The sequence below is a fragment of the Cygnus olor genome, chromosome 27, assembly GCF_009769625.2.
Source record: "Cygnus olor isolate bCygOlo1 chromosome 27, bCygOlo1.pri.v2, whole genome shotgun sequence".
In the NCBI taxonomy this organism is placed as follows: domain Eukaryota; kingdom Metazoa; phylum Chordata; class Aves; order Anseriformes; family Anatidae; genus Cygnus; species Cygnus olor.
The window spans coordinates 5,337,652-5,362,277 of NC_049195.1; the positions used below are offsets into that span (position 1 = coordinate 5,337,652).

General features: G+C 55.2%; 1 protein-coding gene across 1 annotated transcript; it reads left to right on the top strand.

Annotated features, from left to right (window-relative positions):
- Positions 1 to 970: 970 nt before the first annotated feature.
- IDO2 (indoleamine 2,3-dioxygenase 2) lies at positions 971 to 15,723 on the top strand. The gene is made up of 10 exons (XM_040538498.1): positions 971 to 1,307; positions 2,038 to 2,133; positions 2,678 to 2,797; positions 2,942 to 3,060; positions 3,371 to 3,385; positions 3,983 to 4,082; positions 4,208 to 4,325; positions 4,514 to 4,565; positions 5,940 to 6,088; positions 7,545 to 15,723. Exons 1-10 carry the CDS (start codon positions 978 to 980, stop codon positions 7,895 to 7,897), a joined length of 1,452 nt encoding a protein of 483 aa, XP_040394432.1. The 5' UTR covers positions 971 to 977; the 3' UTR covers positions 7,898 to 15,723.
- The last annotated feature ends 8,903 nt before the right edge of the window (positions 15,724 to 24,626 follow it).

The following is a 24,626-nucleotide window of genomic DNA, read 5'->3' on the forward strand; positions in this document are numbered from 1 at the left end:
GCGAGGGGACTGCGCAGCCCCACGCTGCTTCTGGAGGCTGGCCAGAGGAGGGGGGCTCTGAGTGCTGCGCGTGTGCAGCTGCGCTGTGCCCAGGGAGGAACAACAGGGAGCAGGCGTGGAGAGCAGACGGTGCTATTGCTGCAGCCATGCGCTGTGCCGTGCTGCAATGGCACCGGCACCTGCGGGAGGGAGGGAGGGGACTGATCCGCAGGGGGACGAAGGCAGCGCCACCCTGAAACGCGATTTTCAGCAGCCTCCTCTGCAGGGTCTCGTTTGGCCTACTTCCATTCATCTCTGGCCAGACAGTGGCATGAGCCACCTAATGGGCAGGGAGTTTTGGTGCTGTGCATGACAATTAGGTCAGAAACCCCCAGACCCTCATCGCAAGGGCGTCTAATCGCCCTCCGTGTCAGCTCTGACTCCCCTGGGGCTGGGTGTGTGCAGCCCGGGGCAGAGCATGGGCAGCCTACGGTGCAGGCACAATTAAAACCATCATTAGAGTCTTGTGCTTTGTTTGGCAGTGGGAATTTAATGACAACCTCAGCTCACATTCAGTCATTAGGGAGTTAGCTAGAAATGCAGATAAATCCTTAACTGACATGAAATGTGGATTAGGGAGTTTTACTCCCTGCCACGCAGCACTTACTTTGTGGCAGCAGCTTCAGTTGTGGCTCCCATTAATTTATTTTGGCTGCGCTGGGCATATTATTAGCGCGTAAATCAGCAGCACCTTATGCAAGCACGGGGCTCAGGATGCAGCTGATGCCTGATGGAGCATACATTGCTCCTGCGGGGACAAGGCGCTCGGAGCCCCTGCTCTGGGGGGGTCACCAGCCGGGTGCGGGCCCTGCTGGGAGCCGTGGGCTTTTCCCTGAGCGTCAGCCACCAGCGCTGCTGTGGAGTTCCCAGGCTGGGGGGGACAGCTCGCAGCCCCCGCCTGCAGTAAGGAGCCTTCCCGGAGCCCGCTCCAGAGGTGGATGCTGACGAGGATGGGGCTCAGTGCTTGCTCCATGACACTGGCTTATCAGCAACCTTTAATCGTGTTTGCTCGACCCCTCTGGCCACGGGCGGCTGGGGCCTCACCTGCCCCCCCCAGGACAAGGTTCGTGGCCGGGGCGCGCTGTGCTGGCTCAGCACATACCAGGCACGGGGCAGTCGGTGCCTCCACGGAGCCACAGCGCGTCCCAGCCCCACGGCCAGCACCGGTGATGGAGGCCGGCGATGGGAAGGAGGAGACCCCGCTGCCCTCGGCGCTGAGCCGGTTTCAGCTCTCGGAGGATTACGGCTTCCTGCTTCCCAACCCTCTGGTAGGAGGTGGCCGTGCCACCGTGCCCGTGGGCTGCAAGAAACAGCAGGGAAATGGAGGGGTTGGTGAGCGGTGCGCTGGTTGGGTGACCATTTAACACTATTTTACAAGGGTTTAGAAAATCAATGAGGAATGCCTGTGATACTTTGTCTCAGGCAGTTTCATAGGACAAATTCCTCACTTTAAAAATTACACTGGCTGCAGCACGTGGCACAGGGGAGAGGGGAAGGAGCTTTGCAATTCAGATATTGGCCTTGGATTTACAGGATTTCACAGGAGTACGAGGAGAGACTTTAGAAGGCAAATCTCCCGTGCTGAAAGCAGAGCCATTTGTCACTGGGGCGCAGTTTACAGAGGGAGCTCTCAGGGACAGGCAGATACTTGTTTATCACCCATTAATTCACCATCATGCAGGCTGATATTACAAGTGGGGGAACCAGACATAAACCATTAGCTGCGACTCGCAGGGCTGGATGGATGCTGGAGCCCGGGCTGGCTGACAGCCGCTCCCGTCCCTCCCTGCAGAAACCTCTGCCCATGCCGCAGGGTGGGGGGCACGGGCTCGGCTCCCGCCACGGCTCCGGGCGTGGGACGGGCAGGCTCCCCAGCAGCACCAGCAGCAGCCCTCGGCACCGGGCTGCTCTGCTGGAGCACAGGGAGAGGAGCGCTGCAGGTGCTGTGCGCGGGGCTCTGTGCTGACGGCCCCCCCTTGCTTCTCGGCACCTACCAAGACAGAGCTGCCGGCTCCCTACGGCCCGTGGATGGAGATCGCCCGCGAGCTGCCCCAGCTGATTGCGAGCCATCGGCTCCGCTCACGTGTTCACCAGGTAAATGTGCGACCGCTGCTGGTGTTGGCGCGCCCTCAACCTTGGTCTGACATAGCCGTGTCTGGCAGGATCCCTGTGCACGGGCAGCTCTGCGTATGCGTGTGCTGCTCCTGCCTTAGCTGGTGCTGCCGTATGGAAGGACGGTGTGCATGGAAAGCGTATGGAGGGACCGTCAGTTATAACGAACGTGACGCAGAGGCAAAGCCTTCGGCACAGCCACGACTCCTTACACAGCTGCTGGGGTGCCCCAGCCGGCCAAGGCAGGCGCGGAGTGCGGTGGCAGGGGAAACCCTCTAGATGTCACGAGAGTTGCAGCTCCTGCGTTCCTCCCGGCGCCGGGCAGTGACATCCCCTGGGTTACTGCAAACCATCGCACGCAGCAAACCGTCCGTCCATAGCGAGCGCTGCAGGGGCGGGAGGGAAAGGAAAAGGGCAGGGAGAGGTGACAGGAGGGGCACTCCTGGCTGGGGGGCACACAGGTCCCCCCGGACGGGGCTCTTTGCATGGCTGCGATGCTCCTTGCTCACCAGGGTCTCTTTGGCAGATGCCTCAGCTGAGCACACGGCACCTCCGAGGGCGCGAGGAGCTGTACTTGGCCCATCTGGTGCTCAGCTTCATCACCATGGGCTACCTGTGGCAGGAGGGCGAGGAGGGCACCGTGAAGGTAACAGCAGGTTCCCCTGCTCCTGGGGAGCTGACGCACATGCTGCTCCCCTGGGACTGCGGCAAGAGCCGTCCCGCTGGGGCCAAGCCTCCTTCCCAAGGCCAGAGCTGGGGCGCAACCTCTCCTGTGCTTTGTGCCCCCCAGGTCCTGCCCCGCCACCTCGCCGTCCCCTTCTGGGAGGTCTCGCAGGCCCTCGGGCTCCCCCCCATCCTCAGCCACGCAGACTTTGTCTTGGCCAACTGGAGGAGGAAGGACCCCAGCGGGTAAACAGCGAACGCGGCTCCTGCAGCCGGGTCAGCGGCTCAAGCCCACGCAGCTCCAGCCCTGACCAAAACCATTTAAACCCACCATAACTGGGGGCTAGCTCGCAGCTAAGGGCTGGGGAGGGGTTTTGCCCCATGGGCATGTGTGGGGCAAGTGGGAATGTCTGCCCGAGGGATGGCGCTGCCCTCTGGCGAGAAAACTCGTTTGTGTTACGCAGCACAGTCCATTGCTAGAACAAGTTATAACACTTCTCTCTCTCCCTCTCCCCTTTCCCTGTGTATTTGCTGGCAATGCCCAAAATGCCTTCAGTCCTCTGGAAATTGAGTAAGTATTTAAGATGCTTATTTATTTTCTAACAGTATTAGTTTTGTTTGAATTGGCTTAGTGCTCCTACACTGCAGGGCTCTGCTTAGGTTAAACCTCTCTCTCAATACACAAGCAGAAGAAAAACAGCTCGGTCTTTGGCACACAAACACCACTGAAACAACAGCAAAGCCACCATGATCACGGCTGAACCATGGCTGTTCCAGCCCGTGCAGAGCCTGGCTGTCAGGGACCAGACTTGTAGCCCAGCATGAGCACAAGGACGGTTCAGGATCCCTCAGAGCCAGAGCAGAGCATGATGTTCCCTTTTGCCCTGTGCCAGCTTCCCTTTGCTCAGGGTGCAGAAGGCTCTGCAACGAGAAGGATTTTGCATGGGTGGGGGAGCTGGGGTCTGTCCTGATGCTGGGGGAGGCGGCTGCACGCAGCAGCTCCTCCAAAAATCTCACCCATCCCTGGGAGGCAGCAGCAGAGCTCAGCTCCCTGCCGCCCTGTGCCACTGCCCCACAAGAGCGCTGTGGCTGGGATGCAGCGTCAGGGCTGGGGGGCAGGCGAGGGCATGGGGAAAGCTGCTGCTGACCGCCCCGCTCGCCCCTGCAGGAACCTGGACACCATCATATCGCTGCCCGGGGGAGAGAGCCTGAGGGGGTTCATCCTCGTCACGTTCCTGGTGGAGAAGGCGGCCGTGCCTGGCATTAAGGTAGGGTGCAAGCCCCCCGCCTTGCAGCTGCCTGGCCCCAGATCCCAGCCCTTGGGGCTTCCAGCAAGTACCCAGAGCACAGCCCAGCCCCTCCATCGCTTCGTGCTCTCCCTCTCTCCTCGCAGGCGATCCTTCAGGCCATTCGTGCCATCCGGCAGCTTGAGGAGGAGACCCTGCACCAAGCCCTGCAGGGGCTGGCGACGGCCATCGGAGCCATGGGCAAGGCTCTGCAGCGGATGCATGGTAACAGCAGCCTGCAGGAGCCTGCGGGGCAGCCCGCACCCTCGGGGTGCTGTGCATGGGGTTGCTCACCGGGTGCACTGCGCGAATGCGCTCGTGCTTGGCCCAGAGAGCAGCTCATAAAGGCCCTGCCGTGGGAAACGCCGATGCAGACTGCCCGCAGTGACACCTCCGATCCGATTTCCTCCTAGATTATGTGGATCCAGCAGTGTTTTACGCCGTGATCCGGATCTTTCTCTCTGGGTGAGTATGGGGCATTTCCATTCCTCCAAAGACACCACGGGCAGGGGGAGCGGGGGCTCCGCTGGGAAGGGGGCAGCCCTGCTGGGACTGCTTAGTTGGGCAAGGCAGCAATATGGCAACAAGAGCCCAGCGCTGTGGTTTTGTTATCCCTCATCTTCCCTGCTGGGCTGCACTCTTGGACTTCTCAGGGGGTTTCTATTTTTATTTCTATTCGGCATATCTCAGCATTCCTAAGTCAAAAGGCTCCATGCATCCTGATTATGTTTCTTTCATTTTTTATCCCAACTGACCTTGTCTTGATGGTCATCAGCTTGGAAAAACATGCCTTTTAAATTCCCTTCTGCTTATAACAACTTCCCACTAGTAGAGGTTACTATAAATACATCCATGGGAGAGCTAAAAATATTAAGGTATTTGATAATGAATCTATTTTCTCTGCAATTTGAGCAAAATCTGCTTCTGCAGTCAAACAGCCCTAACAGCCAGTACTGAAAGCTTCATGAAATGGTGCATTCTTCAGAAGGTCAAGAGATATTTTTGTGCCAGGCACATTATCTCTCTGAAATTATAACTTCTCTTTCCATTTGTAAGAGAGCATTTATCCTTTTTTGCACAACAGGCGCATAAACCAGTATGACACGGGCTGTGAGTTAATGGTGTACGGAGAGGGGGGAGGCAGCAGCGCTGCCCAGTTCCCAGCCCTACTGAGGGCGAGCATCTTTTGTGAGAGGGAGGAAATCACATTACGGGCTTGTGCTCTGCTGAAAGAAACAGACAGGCTCTCCTGCACTGTCTTTAAAGACATCATCAGCAAGAACAGAGAAAAGTCCCAAGTCAAAACTTCAAGGGCTCAGAGGTGCTCTTGTGGGGCTCTTAGTGGTGCAGAGGCAACCGGGCTTCTCCTAATGGGGACTCAGGGAACAGACGCCTTAGGTGCTGCTGTTTTATTCTGCGCAGCGGGGCAGCCGCTCCCCTCTTGCCCACTCAGTGCCAAGCCCCAGGACCCGGCACAGGGGCTGGGGATGCAGCCACAGCGGGGGCTGGTCCCAGGAGTGTGCCCTGGGGTGAATGCCAGAGCCTGGAGACCCATACAGCGATCCCTCGCTTGTAGGAAGAAAGACAGTGATGGACTTCTCCCTACAGCTGCGACCTTGCTGTGCACCTTGATGTGGTGTTTAGTTTCCGAATTTATCTTGTGCTTGAGGACAGCTGGCAAGGCTCAGTGAGGGGGAGGTGATTCAAGGACGGGGTCAGGAAGGTTTTACCCAATCTTGTCAGCCCAGGGTCACTTTTCTGCAGTCTGACCTGTTTACAAAACGTGGGGGCTTCGCTGCGTGGCCACCCCCTTCCTGAGCACCTTGTCGCCTGGCTCAGCTGGAAGGACAACCCCGCGATGCCGGACGGGCTGGTGTACGAAGGGGTCTCCGAGGAGCCCATGGCGTACTCGGGAGGGAGCGCGGCACAGAGCACCGTCCTGCATGCTTTTGATGAGTTCTTGGGGATTCACCACAGCCAGGAAAGCAGTAAGTCAAACACTTCTTCCTTTTTTTTTTTTTTCTTTTTTTTTTTTTTAAATAATTTGGGGGGCACAGAATCAAGCCAGTGCATTTCCCATGGCTTTGCCTACAGCAGATTTATCAGCTGATAGGGCCGTGTGTCCATCTCGCCCTCCCAAAAGCCCTGTCACAGCATCTGGCTGGGAAGAGGCTCTCCTCAGTACATTACAGAGGAAGTCCATAAATGAGGCTCTGGCAAGCACCTCCACACTGCCATAAATTCCCAGAGGGACAGACTTTGTTTTTTGCATGTCGACTTTTTACTGAGGTTATATATGGGTACAGAGATGAGGGAGCAGAGCATGCCAGCATCCTGCCAGTAACTGAGCTCATCCATTCACATAGCTTTGCAATAGTCTGGCCCACAACAGAATATATTTATCAGAAATTAGTGAAACCACACTAATAGCAAACAATAAATAAAGGCTGAGAGCAAGGGCTAAAACCTGCCTTTTAGGGTTAAAATCAACTCTAATGAAGCACTGACCTAATATGGGTTTTCTTTCTCAATTCATTTAATGCACCGACAGACGAGAGGACAGGAGACTGCGAGGAGGATCTTACCTGGCACTAAATGGCATAACTCAATGCTGGGGACAGAGGTGGGGTGGGGCAGAGGGCACCAGCTGGCAGGAGGTTTGTTTTGGGGTTTTGGTGCTTGGTGTTTGCAGGCAGTACACCACAGCACCTGCAAGCAGAGGGCTTCCCCAGGCACTGACGGGGCGCCCAACGCAGCACTTGAGGGCTTGGGCCCTGTGCTTGCTCCTGTGCTGGGCTCCAGCCCAGGGATCTGGGAGGCAAAAGCCCTGGGTTAGTTCCTGGCTGGGATGCAGCTGCCCCTGCACAGCCTTCCCAAGGGCATCCAGGTGAGGATCAGCACGGGCAGGAAAGGGCAGGGGTGGTCCCAGCAAATGCCAGCTGAGAAGAGTTTTGAGAGCATTCACATTGCGTTATGGAAGGGACCCAGCTATCTGCATCTCCTCTTCTCTTTGATTTACATTACACCTGCTCTGTTGGTTTAACATTAACTTTATTAGTTTTTCCAGGTGCATAGACAGACCTTCATGGAGTAAGCAAGAAGAGGAAAATCCAATATTTCAGTCTAAAGGAATGCCTGGCATCTATATAGTTTTCCCACATGCCCCTAGCTTAGCAGGGATATATATCACCAAGATATGAGACAGGATCAGAGATGGGAATATTTGACGGCTTGCATTTCAGACACAGAATCGCACTGCAGTACCTTGAGCAGGTTTCCTGCCACCTACGTAGCTGCACAGTCCGGGTTAAGGACACCCAGGCTTTGCAGCATGAGACTCGTGCCCACCGCCCGCACCGGCATCCTGGCTGCAGCCCGGCCGCTCTCTGAGAGCTTCATCCCATTTCCCCTCAACGTCTTTCTTTCTCTGCTGGTGTTTTGCAGCCGCGTTCCTGCACAGGATGAGGGACTACATGCCCCCTCCCCACCGAGCCTTCATAGAGGAGATCTGCCAGGCCCCCTCCCTGAAGCAGCACGTGCTCTGCTCCGGAGACACGCGGCTGCGTGCGGCATTCAACCGCTGTGTCGCCGCACTGGCGGACTTCAGGTCCTACCACATCACCATCGTCACCAAGTACATCGCCGTGGCCAAAGCCAAGGCGGGGCGGGCGGAGGTGGGCGGCTGGGCTGGGAGGCCCCCGGCTGCGCTGGAGGCCAAAGGGACCGGGGGGTCGCACATCTTCAGCTTCCTGAAGAGCGTCAGGGACACCACCAGGGACGGGCTGATAAGCGCCTGACGCCCCGGCGGCTGGCGAGGCGCTGCTGAGGGCAGGCACAGGAGGCTGCAGGACTCGAGCCAAACAGTGACCATCACTGACATCCCCTCCCTCCCTCCCCTTCCCACAGCCCCTTCCCACTCGCACAGGTCCCAGGCTCAGAGCAAGCTGCCTCTCTCCTCCCCAGTTCCAAGCCGCTTGCTCTGCAGCATCCCTGCCTGCCCCACGCCACCCCTGGGTGTCGCGCGTGGCAGATGCCCCCGCCAGGACCCCACCACGGCTCGGACCCCACGGCTGGCAGGGCCGGGCACAGCCCCTAGTGGGGTCTCCTGAATGCAGCCAGGGCTGCGGTGCTGCCGTGGCTCTGCTCTCCAGAACGCGGCTGGCAGCTGCTGGAGGCTGGCGCTAGCAGATACACACCCAAAGCATCTCCGCTGCTGGAGGTTCTAGTTCTGGGCCGAGTTAATTAGGAGCGGGTCCCTTCCAGGCCCAGTCTGCGTATTCGCCGTGATTATTTTTCCATGATTTCACGATTCTCTGCTGGAGGTTGCCAGGGCCAACGCCTTGCCGCCGTCCGTAGCCCCGACGGGCACGCGGAGCACCCAGCGCGGCCCCACGGCGCCGGCAGGAGCCGGCTGTCAGCCAGCGGCCTCGGAGCCCCGCTGCGGAGGCTGCAAGAGCAACTTGGAGAGCGGGGGAATTACACAGGCTAATAAAGCTGGAATTCCTAAAAGCTGGCTGTGCTGCACGGCTCACACTGCCCCTGCAAGGGCAGGCACCCAGGTGCTGCCCCCCTGGAAACCCCGAGCCCGCAGCCGCGAGCCCGCTCCCATCGCGAGGTGGCAGCAGAACCCTGCTTTCCTCCCTGATCCGCCTGGCGCAAGCTGCAACGGGCACGGCTGGTAGCACGGGAGTGCAGGTGGTGTGGGGAGGCAGATAAAGCAGAATTTGGGTTTGTATTTCACGAGTGCTGCAGTGAGTGCTGGGGGGGCCGTGGGGCGCAAACGGTTCGCAGGACGGGGGCTTTCCGCTGCGTCCCAAGGCCTTTGGCATCCACGTCTGTTAGCCTCAGCTCCTCTTGCCTCCGGAGCAATGAAGTACGGCACTGCAACGCCACGGCAGGGCACGTCTCTTCAGAGCCCAGGGCTGCCGGGCACGTGCAGGTCCCAAATCATGAAGGCAGCCTCAGGTCACCAGCTCTCATCACACCTTTCCGGAGTTGGATGCGGCAATCCGTGCGGGTCCTTCCCAGCTTGGGGTATTCTGTGAGTCTTTCAGGCTGAACCTGACAAAAACAAGCTGCCCGGTCTAAAAAAATAGGGCTCTTGATTGCCCCACATTTCCCTATTACCTGACAGGTTTGCTTACTGAAATGCCTGCTTCCAGTCTGAGTAACAGGCAGAGATCTGAAACGGATGCTGGGTCTGTGGCTGGGCCACAATTACCCCCAGGCTGCCTGCTGGCAAACTGGAGTCTGCTGGAGTCACTCAGAGCCAGCTGAAAGGGGGACGTGGAGGAGAGATGCAAGCAAACCGGGGCAGCAAGGGGCCTCAAGGAGCGGGTGGTCGCTTGGCGGTGATGCACTGAGTGATAAAGGCGTACTTTTATTCTCCATTACCAGCTTCATTGCAGCTCCTGATTGAGGGTTCAGGATGCCACCAGGGTAACGCTGCAACTTCTGGGCACACACAGAGTTCACTTTCTTAATTCTCAGTGATTAATATCGTGCTGTGGCAGGGAACATACGGTTTCCAAAAGGGTCCACCAAAGGAAAACTGCCCCAGATGAACCCTGCGCTCTGGAGCAGCGGGTACACGCAGCACCCAGCCTGAGGCGGTGGTCAGCCCAACCCATAGCACACGGGCACCGAGACAGAAGCACCACAGCACGTGAAGCAAGAGCAGCCAACGAACCCTCAGCTCCGCATTTCTGAGGTGGCTGCGCAGCTTTTCATAACACCAGATGCCCAAGTGGCCTGATTTTACAGAGAGCACCCCCCAAATCCCTCGGTGTTGGCATCCTGAGGGAAATCAGGCCATATGTATCCATGTTTTGTCTGCCCGGGTTTGCTGGCACGGCCACCAGAGACAGGTTTCACACCCAATCAGTGTCTCAGTGCAAAAATAGCTCTGGCAGTGCCACTTCTCCTGCACTATCAGAAGAAAGTCAAGGTCCTTTGAAATGAGGTTTCATTCCCATAAGGGTAACAAAAAGCTCAGCACATGGCGCCTTGAATTATTAAAGCTCCTTGCTAAATTTTATTTTGTGCCCTCTTTTGAAAGGCAGTCTTAAAACTGGGGCTTAGGCAAAGATATCTTCAGTAAACAGCCTATAGGAACATGTCAGCACCTTTAAATCTTTGTCTGGCAGCCCTCATTCCACTCGATCTTCATTTCTGAATAGCTACTGCATATTTTATGTAGGAAATATTTCATACTGATGATTGTCTTGGTCTATTACATTTCAGACCATTTCAGGCAAACAGCAAACTGGAGGGAAAAAAAAGTCACTCTGGCTAAATGAAAAATATAATAAGGGCTCCCAGGAAGCTCATGCAGATGGCCACTGCGGGGGAGACGCAGGGGCTGTCCCCGTGCTGCAAAGCACCTAAGCAAAGGCTGGTCGGCAGTGATGCCAGCGCCAGCCAAGGGCAAGGGGTGCCCAGAAGGAGCTGTCCCTGTTGCAAACCCTCCTGGAGCCCTCACTCCCTGCCCCTGCACAGGCAGAGCCCCGGCAAAGCTCAACCAGGGGAGGGAGGGTGCAGATCTGTGCCCCCCTCTGCAGGGAAATGGAGGGGGGCAGCCAGAGGAGAGGTGGGAGGGCTCCGGGCCCCTCCTGCAGGGACCCTGGGCTCTGCCAGCACTGCCCCGGGGGATGAGGAAGGTGCCTGAATTGCTGTGTGCTTCCTCAGAAACTGCTTCTGAGCCCACGGCTTTCCCAGGCCGACAAACGACATAGCGAGGGCTCATCAGATCTGACTACAGTTTATGAAATGCTGTGTGAGAGAAGCATGCAGTGACAGCACAGGCATTAATCAGCTTCATCACCTTTAAAGTCGGTGCGGGCGGATCCTGCACGCTCTCAGCGCCCAGACAGTGATGCACGGCCCCTTCCTGTCTCTCCTCCCGGCAGGCTGGGACAGCTTCTCTGCGAGAGCTTTGATTTCTCTCTGTTTCCAAACCACTGCTGTCTAACATTGATCACAAGACGCAGACATCTAAGGTCTCAGGTGCATTACAACTGGAAGCACATTGCATTTAAATAATTTAGCGGGCCCTATGCCTAAAGATGCCACAACACATTTGAAAATAACACGGCACTTGGCATTTGTTGTGCAAGAGCAAAGGAAATCCTGAAGAGAGGTGCACGGCGCTGTGGCACTGGTCGCTGCCCAGAGCCTACAGGACACCCGAAGCACCACGGCTCTGCAACGGGCAGGGTTAGGCCCATTTATTCAGATCTTTAATAAAGTCAAACAGCAAAAGAGCAGTCCCGGCTGGATGTGCCCAAGGGCCAGGCTGGGCATTCCTGCATGTTCCTGTGCTTCGCTGCTCCCTGCGGGGAGCTCAGGGCCCTCTCCGAGCTGTTGCTGCCCCAGGCCCAGCTCCCAGGTGGACTTCTCCTCGTTTAGCTGCCCAGCAGCACTGCTGGGCTGGGGCTGTGTCTGGGCTTTGTTCCGCCCCCCCTAAATCAGGCAGCACCTGCCAGATCAGTTGGGAAAGATTCCTGCCAGATAGCTGATGCAAAACCAACAGGAATGTCACAGCCTTCGGCTGCAACCAGAGCAGCGGCTGCAGACCCAAATTAGCACTGCCCACACAGAAAACTGCCTTATCAATACAAACAGAGGTGCTGCCCCAGGCAGGCTGATGCACACATTTCCATTGCGAGACTCTGCAGCACGGGACCCGCCCGGCAGGCACAGCACAGCACGGCACTCCCCGTCCCACTCTGTGAGTCCACCTTCTGCAGACACGAGCGTAGCACACTCAGGTGCTCTGCCACCCATTTTCCAGCCCAGTGTCTCGCCCAGCTGCTGACGCACAGGCATAATGACTTTTCCAGGTGCTGCAGCCCTTTTCTCCACAACCCAGGCAAGGGCAGGCTGTGGAGGGATCACTCTTGTACCCTGCCTGGACGCCCAAGAGGAGGATGCTCTGCTCTCCGAAAGCCCCTTGTATAGTGCATGAACAGGGTGAAAGGATGAAAGGTGCCTTATTGCCCTCTCCACCTCAGGTAACACATGGGAAACAGTCCCTGGCTGCATCCCCCAGCCCTGCTGTCTTCCCAGGCAAGAGCAAAAGCCAACAGCAACCTCTGCTGCCGCTGGAGCAGGGACTGGGCTGCCCTGAGCCCTGGGCTCAGCTCCTGCCCTCCCCTGGCAGCTGGAATCTCTGGTGGGCCCCGGGGGGGCGGCGTGGGGGCAGGGGTGCTCCAGGTGCTTCTCAACTCTCAGAAACTCCGTGCAAAAGCTCCCGAGCTGCCTCTCCCCGCTTGCAGCCGCTCCCCGTGGCGGCTGGGTGGCCGGCACCGCTCCCGCAGCACTCGCAGCCGCCTGGCATACCGAGCAAGTGCTTTGCCACAACTCCTGCTACCACTCTGGTGAATATTTGAAATCGAACAAGAATATAAACATTTGGATTCTAGACACTTCTCAACCCCTAACTTATTTATCATACTTGGCTGTGCTCCTGGAGCCAGGGCCAGAAGGAGCTCCAAACAGTTTAGGTTATTTAACATGCTGTGCATAGATCAGTCTTGCTCTCCCCTCTAGCCACAGGTTTCCCTTTGTGGTTTGCTGCACAGTTATTATGTCCATCAATATCCAAGTAATTAAAATCCCCCATTATCCAGGTCCTGGCTGCCTTACGAGCTCCTCATAAGCTATAAAACGTTTCATGACCAACTTTCCTTAAGTGCCCGGGAGGTCTGCAGCACCATCTCAGGATCCCTCAGCTACTATCATTATCCTAAAGGTCCCCTCTAAACGGCAGCCTACTCCTGCCCGAAGCGTGTCTGACATCCCTCTCCGCACCTTCCCATTCTGTTCCAGGACTGCTCATTTTCTCCCCCATTTTTCTCTACCCACTTAACTCAGAGCCACTCCCCGAAGCCCTCGGGGGCCGGTACCCAGACCTGCCGGTGGCTGTCCTGAGGGCACCCGCAGGCTGCAGGTCTGCGGCCGGTCACATCCCAGAATGCGGCCGGCTGCACAGCCGCTCTGCTGTCCATGCACTGGGAAAGCAATGAGCCCTAAACCTGTTGTACCCGCAGCTCCAGCTGTCCCCGTATCACAGCCAGGGGCTGTCCCCGAGTGACTTGCCACGACGGACATGTACCAGGGGGGACAAATATGTGCAAAGTACTTGTCTCTGTCGCACTCTCCTCTCCTGCACGGCTCAGCCACTGGTCTCAGAGCAATTTAGTAATAACAACCAAGTTTGCTTTGCAATTCCCACTTGGGAGGAACAGGAGGGCACAGGAAATAATTGCCTTAACCTTCTTGGCACTGCCACTTGCCCAAGACCCGATGTTGTATCTGGTACATGCTCTGGCCACTGCATCCCTCTGAATGCTTGACCTGGCAAAAGCTCAAGAAGTGCAGAGGGCTTTATCTCTGCCTGGGGAATTACTCACCTTGGCAGGAGTGACTGCAGTCCAGATATGATTAAAGGACATGACTCAAGCCAAAAAGTGCTAATTACAGCACAGAAGGCGGAGGAGAGAGGAGCTGCTAAATTATGCCTAATATGGAAGGGGAGTGAGGAACAGATTGAAGAGCCATCACTGTGGAGGTGATGAACAGGGGCTACCGGCACTGCTGTGCTGGGGATGCCCTGGGCGCAGCGCCCCGAGGCAGCCACGGCTCTCTCTCCGGCAGCTTTTTTTCCTGCCGTTTGTCTCTCCCATTCTGCCTGCTCTGCCACAGTCCATTTTGTATGCTCCTTGCCCAGGGGTCCCTGCCAACGTGTTCCTGGACCTGCCTCCTGCAGCTGACAGCAGCCTGCTCACCCGCCCAAGAGGAATGCTCCATCAGGGCAGGAAGGGGTTCTTTTGTGCTCCCTGGGTAAACACAACTAAATATTCGGCTTTCTAGAGTGTTTTACCTACCCAGCCCTAACAGGCAGACAAGCATCCCTGCCCCAGCTGCATTTACATGTTCTCTCCTGCCTCGTGGTAGCTGCAGCCTGTTTGCTGAATCCTGATTTTCCTCCCTGTTTTTGGCTTGCTGCTGCAGTGTGCGGTCTGCTCAGGTGCAGGCTTAGCGCTGCAGTAGCGCTGGGACAAGGTGACGAGGGACTTGCGCGCTGAAGGCTGCCATAGGGCTGTGCTCCTGCGGCTGCAGCTCTTGGCATCTTGTTTCTCAGCTCAGTGTCAGACAAATGCTGTTCGTGTATTCCCAGGGATTTGGTGCTGGGAACCAGCACCAGTTGTAAAGCGAGTCACCAGATGGAAGGCTCCCCAGAGGGACCTTTGGGAAAGAGCTTTATTTCAAGCCCTGGAGTCTCCAAGGTATGGGCAGCGTTTATAAAACATTGCACCATTAAAGCTGTTTGGAAATAGTAGGAACCATCAACCACAACATTAGCATGAGAATAAAAATAGCTTTGCATGGGGCAAACAATTTGGAAACTAGCCAGAGCTAAAGCAGTGTCTTGGCAAAGGTCTTTGACCTCCTTACAAATATCGCAGTAACGGCACACTGCTGCTGCAGCGCTGCCAGAGCCCTCTGCTAGCAATGGGAATGTTTTAGGATTGTGTTTGCAGCCTTGTTGTAGGAAATAATACACAGCTGGAAGAGACGGGTGTGCTTTGTACCTCCCCGTCCTCCAAAGACTGAGGGAACATGAAAAATACACCAGGACAGAGCCCAAGAAACATCCTGGGGCATACAGGGACAGGGCCATGTGTGGCCCCACGCTCGCTGTGGCCGCAGTTCCCGGGCTGGAGACACGGGTGGAGGTGCTGAGCCCTCGGCACATGCCCGTTCCCACCAGCAGCGCGGTGCTGAGCAGGACAGGCAGCCCTCGCCGCGTGTTGGGGCAGTAGTAAAGTGCGCACGCTGTGGCTGCAGGCTCTTTGAGACTGGGGCTGTCTTCTTCTGTATTTATTCAGAGCTGAGCACAGCAGGTTCCTGGTTTATGATAAGGAGCTCGGGTAATTTAAATAATAAATACTATGGAGAAAGTACATTATTATGAAATACGGATTTTTCCGATAAATAAATCATGGCCATCATTTGCATGTATAATACCAAAAGGATGCGTTTGGGACATCTGGTGCTAGCTGCAGTACCTGTCTGACATGAAGATTTGCAATAAACTGACGTCCCTTTACTTCAGCTCTCCTGTTGCTCCAGTTCCACCAGGGTTTTCATTTTAGGATTAGCGGAGATGACGCTGCTTGGGCAGAGCCCTTTTTCTACAAATATTTCCTCACCTAGAAAGGCCCCACTTGCTATGAGGCATCGCTGGGAATGGTGCAGCATCTCCGGAGCTGAGCAGCGCAGGCAGCGGGCGCTGGGAGCCCAGCCCCAGTGTGCACACTCAGTCCAGCAAGGGGAAAGCGGGCGGATGCTGGGAAGGGTTTCTCCAAACACTCGGAGCGGCCCTTTCATGCCAGGAGCCAGGGCTTAATCACTGGCTGTGCTGGTGGCGTTGTGCCGGTGCTGCTCGGAGGAAGCGCCACGTACGCTCCATCGCCTGCTTGTGAAGTTAGTCACTGCAGCCCGCAGTTGCTAGACCAGGGTAAACACGAGCAAACAAAGACGACTGCGTCTCCAACAGCCGCGGTGAGCTTACGAGGCAAACTGTACCACGTTTCCCACGAGCTCTGTCAAACAGATCTCTTCAATAAAAAGAAAAAAAAAGGAAAAGAAGAAAAGACTCTGCTATTATTGCAGTAAGAGGCGGTGTCATGCTGGGCTCTGCTTCTAAATATATTCTGTGTTTACTGTATGCAACAGTAGGAAGCTTTCCGAAAAGGCACCGGGGTTGCTCTGGTTTTTTTCAGCAATCATGCTTCACTTGAGCCTTTTTTTATCCTGACAGAAACGGAAAATATTTTCCTGGTGTCATTTCTACTGATCAAAGAAGTTTCCTCAACAGAGAGGAGCCCCATGGCCCTGCGGGGAGAAAGCCACAGAGGAAACTATTTTACTAACGAGGTGCAGGGGGAACTCACTGGCAGTGGGATTTGCTGTGAGCAGACGAGGCAAGCCAGGACACGATTCCTGTAAGGCCAGGAGTGGTTAGCAAGGCTATTAATTCTTTTCATTCCCAATTAATTTGCTGAACGAGAGGCCTGGTGTTTACCTGCATGCTGGCAAAACACAGTGCCTGGGAGTAGCGGACGGCTGCTTCTGCTGCCTGCCTTGCAGTGCTCGGACGGGGCTGGCAGTGGCAGGAGCTGTTCTGCTGGGGGGGACAGGACCCTGCACCTCTGGGGGTTGGTGCCCGGGGAGGCGTGCCCGGGAGGATGAGGGCACGGGAGGACGAAGGCACGGCCCCTCAGCAGGAGCAGCCTCCCTTTGGGCAGCTCGGGTGCCCCTGTCCTGCATCACCCCAAGGCTGCTGGGTGCAACCCTGTCTGCCAGGGCAGGTGCCCTCTGTCTGCCCCACAGCTTCCTGCTGCCCCTGCTGGGGCAGATGTCAGGCTTGTGGAGGAGCAGGGATTTCTGGGGTTAAATAGCTACCAGATTTTGTTTACTTTCTCCATCAGCTTTCCCTAAACAGCTTCAGTAAATGCTCCTTCCACGAACCTCATTGTGGCCGGAACTGACTCAGCTTTCTGCATGGAGGGATTTTTGTGGATGGGCTCACCGGCCTCGTTAACGGCACGTCATGCTTGCTGCTGTTTACTGATTGAGGACTTTTTTTAACTTTCATTTGTGCTTCACGTCAGAGCGGGGTGCACAGAGCTCCCTGACACATACTGGCCGCCCCCACAATCCCTGGACCCCCATTCCCCTCTCTCCACTCCTGGGCACTGCCGGAAGCCTGCCGAGGAGCTGGGGCAATGGCGGGCACCTGCATTCGTGCATTATGGAAAAACACATGCAGCAATTTGGCACATCAGTTACACACTGCAGCCTGCAGCCTGCTGCAGTGCCAGGCCCTGTAGGAAGCCAGCAAGATCAAAAACACTTGTTTTGACCTGTTTTTCTTTCAGGGTTTCTTATGTAAGAGACAAAAGAGGGAAAGGGTTAGGGTTGCAAGCTGCATGAAGGCTTTTGCAATCACCTTGAAAAGCCTTTACGTACTGACCACACCATTCAGAGCTCTCTCTTGCTCTGCCCCATGTCACGCCATGAAGAAGAGCACCTGTGAGAGCAGAAGAGTCAGAGCATTGCCCCCGCACAGGCCGGCTCCTGTGTGAGCAGCCCCAGGCACTGCATGTGCTGCAAGAAAGCGCTCACCGTGCTGGTGTGGGTGATTCGGACCAGGCTTTTCAGCAACATGACCTGCAGCAAGGTCCCTGCAGTGTATGTACAATTTGACCTGTTAAATATGAAGCATGACCTACACAAAGAGCTGTAGTTAAGCAGCCAGGCTTACAAGCCCTAAGACACAGTTTGGAGGGCTCTCTCTTCCCAGATGTCTTACCCAGGCTGGAGGGGCACTGACAACGGTGCCTGCTCCCTTTTGGCTAAATGGGCCTCAGCCAGACACTGGCAACAGGCAGATTTCTCTTCTGAAGGTAGCTATAAAGACATATGCTAACCCGATTTGCTTCTCCCAGGCAGATGCTGATGACTTCAGGGCACAAATTGCAAAACACGTTGATACTGAACCCACAGCAGATCACAACCTGAGTGGGAGGCGTCTCGGCTCATGCGCACGGTTAGCAGTTGCTGCTCAGTCACGCTTCTGTCAGGGGGCTGCAAAGCTCTTTTTACCATGCCTATATATACACACACAGCATCATCCTTGTCCCCTTTTCTCCCCTCTGACATGGCTGAAATAAACTCGCAACTCTAAAACTATTCTTTTGTGTTTGAACTGTGTGCATAAATAAACCAATGTAGACAGACAAAAATATCCATAAACCAGAACTGACACTTGACAAGGATTCAAGGGCAGATCTCTAGAACAAAGACAAGGCTTCCCTGTAAACAAGGCATCAGTCACTTAGATTACAATAATTAGGCAAAGCCACTGTTGGGAAACTTCTCGAAAGCATCATGGCAGGAGCTAACCATGCCTGAGCGCAGGCGCGCCCCGTGCTGCTGCCCGGGAAGCCTGGGTGCATTCCCCACGGGGGCAGGCAGGACGCAGCAGGCTGCAGCCGGCTGAGCCCGGCCCCGCTGCAGGCACGGGGCGTCCTCCCGGGGCACGGGGCACCCTCCCTGCCCACGCTCTGCCCCTCGGACTTCAGCCGTAGGCTGGCACCGCCGGCCGGCCCGGCGCCCGAAACTGCCCGCCTCACCCCCGTGCCGGAGATACGCTTTATAGCCCTGCTATTGCTTTTCTGAGTGGGAGCTGACGTGTTATGGACTGCAGTGTGCTGGGGAAAACAACGGCTGGCACGAGTTCAGTGTGTGACGCTGTGACCCCGGCAATGTGGCCGCGCTCCTGGGAACAGCCCGGTCCCGGCCACTGCGGGGGTCCCGGCCCAGGGCACGGCCAGCCCCAGGGTCCTGCAGCAGGGCCAGTAACAGCCCCCAAAGCGGGCATGCACCCCCCGCCAGCCCGTCCGATGCGGACACCTGCTCTCTTGCTGCCGGCAGCCCCAGGGAAGGCAGGGGCTGGGGGATTCGGGCTGCAGCGCGCCCCGAAATGGCAGCAGTGATGGGAGGAGGGATGCAGATATCGCTTTTCTAGCAGCTATGGAGTGAAAACTGTCAGGCCACAAGAGAGGGTGACGGGGAGGCAAACACCATCTGTTTTCTCTGAGGAACTCTTTTATTACTGGAGGAATGAAATACAAAGCTGATAACACCATAATTTCAAGCTAATCTCCCACACACTTTACATACCCGTTGATTTCCTGATAAATCCCCATAGTGCTCAGGCTGGGTGTTTTCCTCAGCTCTGATGAGTTTTCTTCACTCAGCATTACTCAGCCGAGTGTTCCCCAAGCCTCGCCAGTATGCTGCAACCAAACACCCGCTGCTGTTCCCCGAACCACAGCCCCGACGGGAGCTCCCTCTGCCACGTGCTGCTTTTGCATTGCTGCAAGATTAAGGAGCCAAAACCTGAATTTGCTGGTTTGCTGCTCACAAACTGCCCTCCTGGGCATGCAGCAGCAGGCAGCAAGGTGCCCCCTGCCAGGGTCCTCACCACAGGAACGGCTCTGGGGCTGTTCCCGGGTGGTCACAAATCAGCGTTGTATTTTCCAGGTCAGAACTGAGAGCTGCCCCAAAACTGGCAGCAGTCGGTATCTGCCCACGCTCCAGAGCTGGGACATAGCCTTACTGCTGCACAGCACTTCACTCAAACCAGGCAAATAAGCTGCACATGCAGATCAAAATCACATTTTGGAGGGAGGGGGCCTTGCTATTTTAATTAACTGTCTCCATTGCACCATGACTGCAGTCAGCTTCTGGCAGAGTGCCGCCGTGCGTGGCCCATGCCCTCAGCTGCTCACTGTGCCACACAACTGCACGGACATCACCTCGGTTTCCTCCGCAGTGTCCAGCATACAACCAGTCCCAAACCTTCGGGGCAGGCGGGCTACGGCTGGGAGCTCGTCTGGGCCGTCTCAGCCCTGACCAGGTACCAAAGATACCAAAACCCTGCGTGCAGCCCTGGGCTGCCGCCTGCGTGGCTCCAGGAACGGCGGGGCGGCACCGCGGTCCCCAGAAGCCGGCGCAGCACAAAGGCACGCATCCTGCCTGCCACCTCTTGCTGCGGAAGCAGCTCGGCAGCAATTACAGCCCCGACGAAGGGGGCACTTGAGACCCGGTACGTGTGTCTGGTACTGTCAGACGTGGGCTGGGCTGCGGCAGTGACCCAGGCAGCCCCGCGCCCAAGCCCCCCGGCAGGATTTCCCGCGAGCCCGTCCCTGGGCAGCAGACAATGAGCTGTCTGACAGCTGGAGACGGCGCTGCCGTCGCCCTTCTCCAGCGAGGGGTAGTCAGGACCTTCAGGAAGATCAAACAGGAAACTGCAGAGAAAGAAGAAAAGTTTGTTCGTGCTTGGAAGTCTAAACTTTCATTACCGTGCTCAGCCTTGCTGACCCGGGAGGAAGATGTTGAAGTCAGCACGTTAAAATACTTTCCCCGACTCCCACGAAACAGCAGGACTTTGTGAGCCGCTCTGCCAAGCTGGCGGATAGGCACTGCCCGTGCCCAGCACCATCGCAGGGAGCAGCCCGGCTGCGGGGGGAACCCTGGCTGGAGTTTCACCTTGAAAGATGATTTCGGGAAACCTCAAGCAGGGAAGAACCCACCCACGGCCTCCTTACACAGCCTTCCCATCCCCACCACCTCCAAATCCCCAAAGGAGCAAGCCTTTTTCTCCAGAAGTCACTTTGTTGAATGTACAACTTCTTTAAAAGCGTGCAGGCTTTTAGAACTGCCAGAAGTTTCTGTTTCTGTTCCTTAGCAGCCATGATTTACTTACTGTAACTGGCTATTCATTATGTCCTGCACTGCATTATTAACTCAGTGATCATACATTTAGCAGAGAATTTATGAGAAATGAGGAGACATTCATTATCAGTAATACCACAAACTTTACTCTTATATGGTCTCTCTGCGCAGCGTGGCGATCGGCTCCCGTGGCTGGGCAGCAGCGTTTGGAGGCAGCTGGCAGAGCTGCTCCCCCCTCAAGGCAGCACCCTCCCGGCTCCAGCATGCCCGGCCAGCGCCCCTGGGTGCCAGGACCAGCAGCGGACTGGCCCACAGGGGCACGGGTGCTGCAGCCACTGCAGCAGCCTCCCCAAGGCAGGGCTAGGCTCTCACTCCGCAGCCCCGGCACCTCTTACCAACTCCTCTTACCGCATCGAAACCATGCAAATTTCCTGTTTTCTTTAATTTTTCAGCTGTCCTTAAAATGGCTGGAGAACTAAAGAGATGCCCTTCACAGCAGCCATAGGGCCAGCTCTGCTGTCGCAGGGACAAGCCCCCGTGCTCTGGCAAGGGCCTGACCCTGCACGCTGGACAAGCAGCTCTGCCAGAGTGGCATATATTTTAGACAGTTGTGTGAGCACAAATATCTTGAACTAAGCTGAGACATTTCTTTACTTTCCAGCAACTGAGCTGTAGCACATCTGCTGTTCAAAAGCATCACGTTGTACTGCACATCTAAACCTGACACCACAAGTCAGGTCACTGGAAACACGCACGGTTAAGTGTATTTCTCAGTTTTTATGAGCAAGGAGCACAGAGTACTGCTCTGAGATCTGGGGACAAATGTTCCCAGAAGCTCTATTAAAGAAACAACAACTACAGGAAAACAAAACAAAACGAAACGAAACCACCACCAACAAAACCAACAAGTGGAGCCTGTGCTGTAGAGCAAAGGGCCGCATTAGTCAAGATTGCAAGTGGCAGTAGGTAGAGGAGGTTGGGAAGCTGGGCCAGGCACTGCCATTCATGCGACCTGGATGTCTGACAGATTCCCAGGAATCTGGATTCCAGGAGGAACACGATGAACTGGTTCCTCTTTGACCTCCAGCCATCCCACAGCTGTTTCTGTGCTGTGGAGCACTCCATCTCCAAATGCATTTCCCAGCCAAGAGCAAACATGTCAAGAGCTGTATTTACCACTCCTAAGAAGGGCAAGGATTCTCCAACCTGCACGAACAGGGCTGAAAGTGACTCAGAGGTCAAACAAATACAATGAGGGAAAGGATGGGAAACATGTTTGGGAAATGATGGGGAAAATGGCCTGAAGTTCTTGGACATTTTCAAATTCTCAGATTTTTCCATTGAATGCACTGAAAGGCACCTCTTGTGTTTTCAAAGAGAAACTCAATACCCTTTTGTTAAGCTGCAAGGCTGCCCTTCCCTGGGTCAACACACCCAGAAACGCAGTTCCCACGAATGGGACGTTTGTCGCAAACCATTCAGTTCTGACCAGTGTCCAGAGCCTTCAGTCCCCATTCAGACAGGACAAGTGTGGCCGAGAGGCACGTGCAGCATTGCACCTCTGTTCAGCAAGCCGTGGTGCTTGCTCCGCACCAGCAGAAGGGGGATGCGGGCAGGGGGCTGGGCACAGCCCTGGGGCAGCCGCCCCCAGCACTGCACGTGGCACGGCCGCTGCCCCCGTTCTGCTGCACCAGCCCCCGGTCAGACACAGCCCAGCCCTTGGCTGCTACCGGCCATGAGCTGATGGAGAGCCCCGAGTCCCCTTCTCACCACCGGGAAATATTTCAGGTTTCCTCTGCCCGGCTCCCAGGATTCTGGGAAAAGCAATTTGGCACAGGCAGAAAAGTGCCAGGAGAAGGGAGCTCCTTGTAAGCCAAGCATGCTCTGGCCATGAGCTAAAGACACACGTGTTTTCAAGGCAATAATTTCACATCCCTCTCCTGTCCCAAAGCCTTCTAAAAGCCCTTCTACATGCTCAGTTTCTGAATATTTAAGATACGACTTTGCCAAACAAAGATTAGAGCAGTTAATCCTTGTTTCTTTATGAGAAAAGCAATACGGTTTAACAGTTCACTGGTATTTTAAAAGGCAGCTGGTCTGAAAAACCAAGAACTCCATTTTCCAGCATAGATTGGCTGACACCCCCCCCCCCCCTTTTTTTTTTCCCAATCTTTTACAGCTAAGTTTTATGGCTAAAGAATCTGATAACATTTGGTGCAGCTGAGCACTGATTGCATGCTCCTGCTTCCGTGTTTGAGCTGTCACACAGGTCTGGTTCCTTATTTCACCCTGATTGCCAGAATTAACAGCTGTTTGTATTCCTGCTGGCAGCACAGAGCACAATGTGCCAGTGGTGTTGTCCTGCCCTCTGCTATTTGCTGCTTTCCCCCGAGTCCCAGCGCAATGAAAATCACCCAGCCCATATTCAGAAGTTCCTGCCTCTCATGCAGGAGTTTGGACAACAGCATCCTAAAGAACAGGCAGCCAAACAGGGATCTTGGAAGCCTGCTTTGAAAAATCTCTTCTATGGAATAACATCAATATTTTGCTTGGTGAGGCCTCTGTAGCACCAATGCTCGTTGGGGCTGCCGCATCTTTCAATACCGAGGCGATATTACAAGCTGTGCGGGCTTAGGCAAGCTAGCGAAGGAAAGCTATGCAAAACATGCCTTCACAAAATGCATCCCAGATTGCCTTGTTTGGAGGGATTTTGGAGTGCTACACCAATGCAGACCAAGTTCTCTGCAAGAGTTTGCAGGGGTGAAGGCACCCGCGGCTCCCAGCTGCCACCTCCCCGGCTTCGCCAGGGACCGAGGGACCCAGGACCCAGCGCATGGCTCTTGGTTGGCAGAGCAGAGGGCAGAGGTCGGGGCTGCCCTGCCCCTCCCGCAGCACCATGGGGGGCACCACGGGACTCCTGCAGCAGCCCCTTGCTGTCGATGCCCCCCGGGCAGATGCCCTGGGTGGGAGATGTGGCCTCCAAACCGCCCACTCCAAGTCTTTCCCTCCAGTGATTGCTTGCTCTGATTTCTAGGCCCAGAAGGTTGGTTTAACCTATAGAAAATAGGTGCCTCCACTTCAAAACTGCCGTGGGAGGACTCCCAAGCTCAGACAAGGCTGTTCCTCCCACAGAAGAGCCCCATGGCAGGAACCCTCCAAGTACGTCATCTCCCAAAAAGCAGAGCGCAGTCAGGGATGTGGCTAAGCTGTTCTGCAGAGACAGAACAGTGGGTTGGAATTAATCCTCCCATTAATGTGTGAAACAGAGCGTTTACATTCACGAAGCAATTATAAAATAATAGCAGGAGAGCTGTGATAGAAATCGCATCCTGTCTGAAGTTTCACTCCAGCCCAACACATGAATAATTCCTCCTAGGCATTACTGGGAAGGCAATATTAAAAGAATGATATAAAAAATAGTGGAAAAAACAGACGAGGTATGCTTCATCTCTCAGTCAGAGTTGAACACAACTAAATTTATGCGAAGTGGGAAGAGAAGCTTGAAGGGGCAAAGGCATTTGTTACTGCTCAATGCAAGATGAGCTCACAAAAAAACCACATTCTTCATCTTGGCAGCTTTTTGATGTCTTACTCTTAAAGCATCAGTTTTATTCTCGGTTTCCATGGCAGATACTTTTCTGAGCTTGTATCTGCCACAAATATTGCTAATTTATTCTATCAGCCATATCTCTGCAAATACCTGCAGAACGATTCCATGTGCAGTAAAAGCAGTAAAAAGTAGGCATATGTTAACATGCCTCAGCTCCTCTTTTCAACTACGGGAAATCGTGCTTTGCAGAAGGAAGGTTTGTTTTCTACATCTACGAGATCACCACGGATCTCCTGGTGCTGTTTTTTTGTCCTAAGTACGTTGCAAGTGTACTTCTCTGTTCAGTGAAGCAAGTAATGTTTAGCATTTCAGCTGGACATTTTTACAGGCAGGTTTTCCCTTCACACAGTACTTCAGGCAGCACTTTGCATCTGAGCAGGAGAGGAAATCAACACGCATCTTCCTTCTTTCTACTGCTCCCCCCTCTTGTATTTCTTTTTAGCAAGCCATCGACAAAACATGGAGCTCTTCCATAGGCCGAGGCCCAGAAGCCAGTCACATCAAAAAGATCCTATTTTCAGGGCAGATTTACCCCGCAAATGTTGAGCAAGCATCAGCTGATGTGTAATGCTCTCAAATTCAGCAAGGCTACAGTAAAGTAAGAG

What these genes read in the sequence shown, in the direction of transcription:
- IDO2 (XM_040538498.1), top strand. Translation starts at nt 978, where the DNA reads ATGCTGACGAGGATGGGGCTCAGTGCTTGCTCCATGACACTGGCTTAT. An exon ending in TCCGCTCACGTGTTCACCAG is followed by an intron (nt 2,134 to 2,677) that starts GTAAATGTGCGA and finishes TCTCTTTGGCAG; the next exon opens with ATGCCTCAGCTGAGCACACG. An exon ending in GGCTCTGCAGCGGATGCATG is followed by an intron (nt 4,326 to 4,513) that starts GTAACAGCAGCC and finishes ATTTCCTCCTAG; the next exon opens with ATTATGTGGATCCAGCAGTG.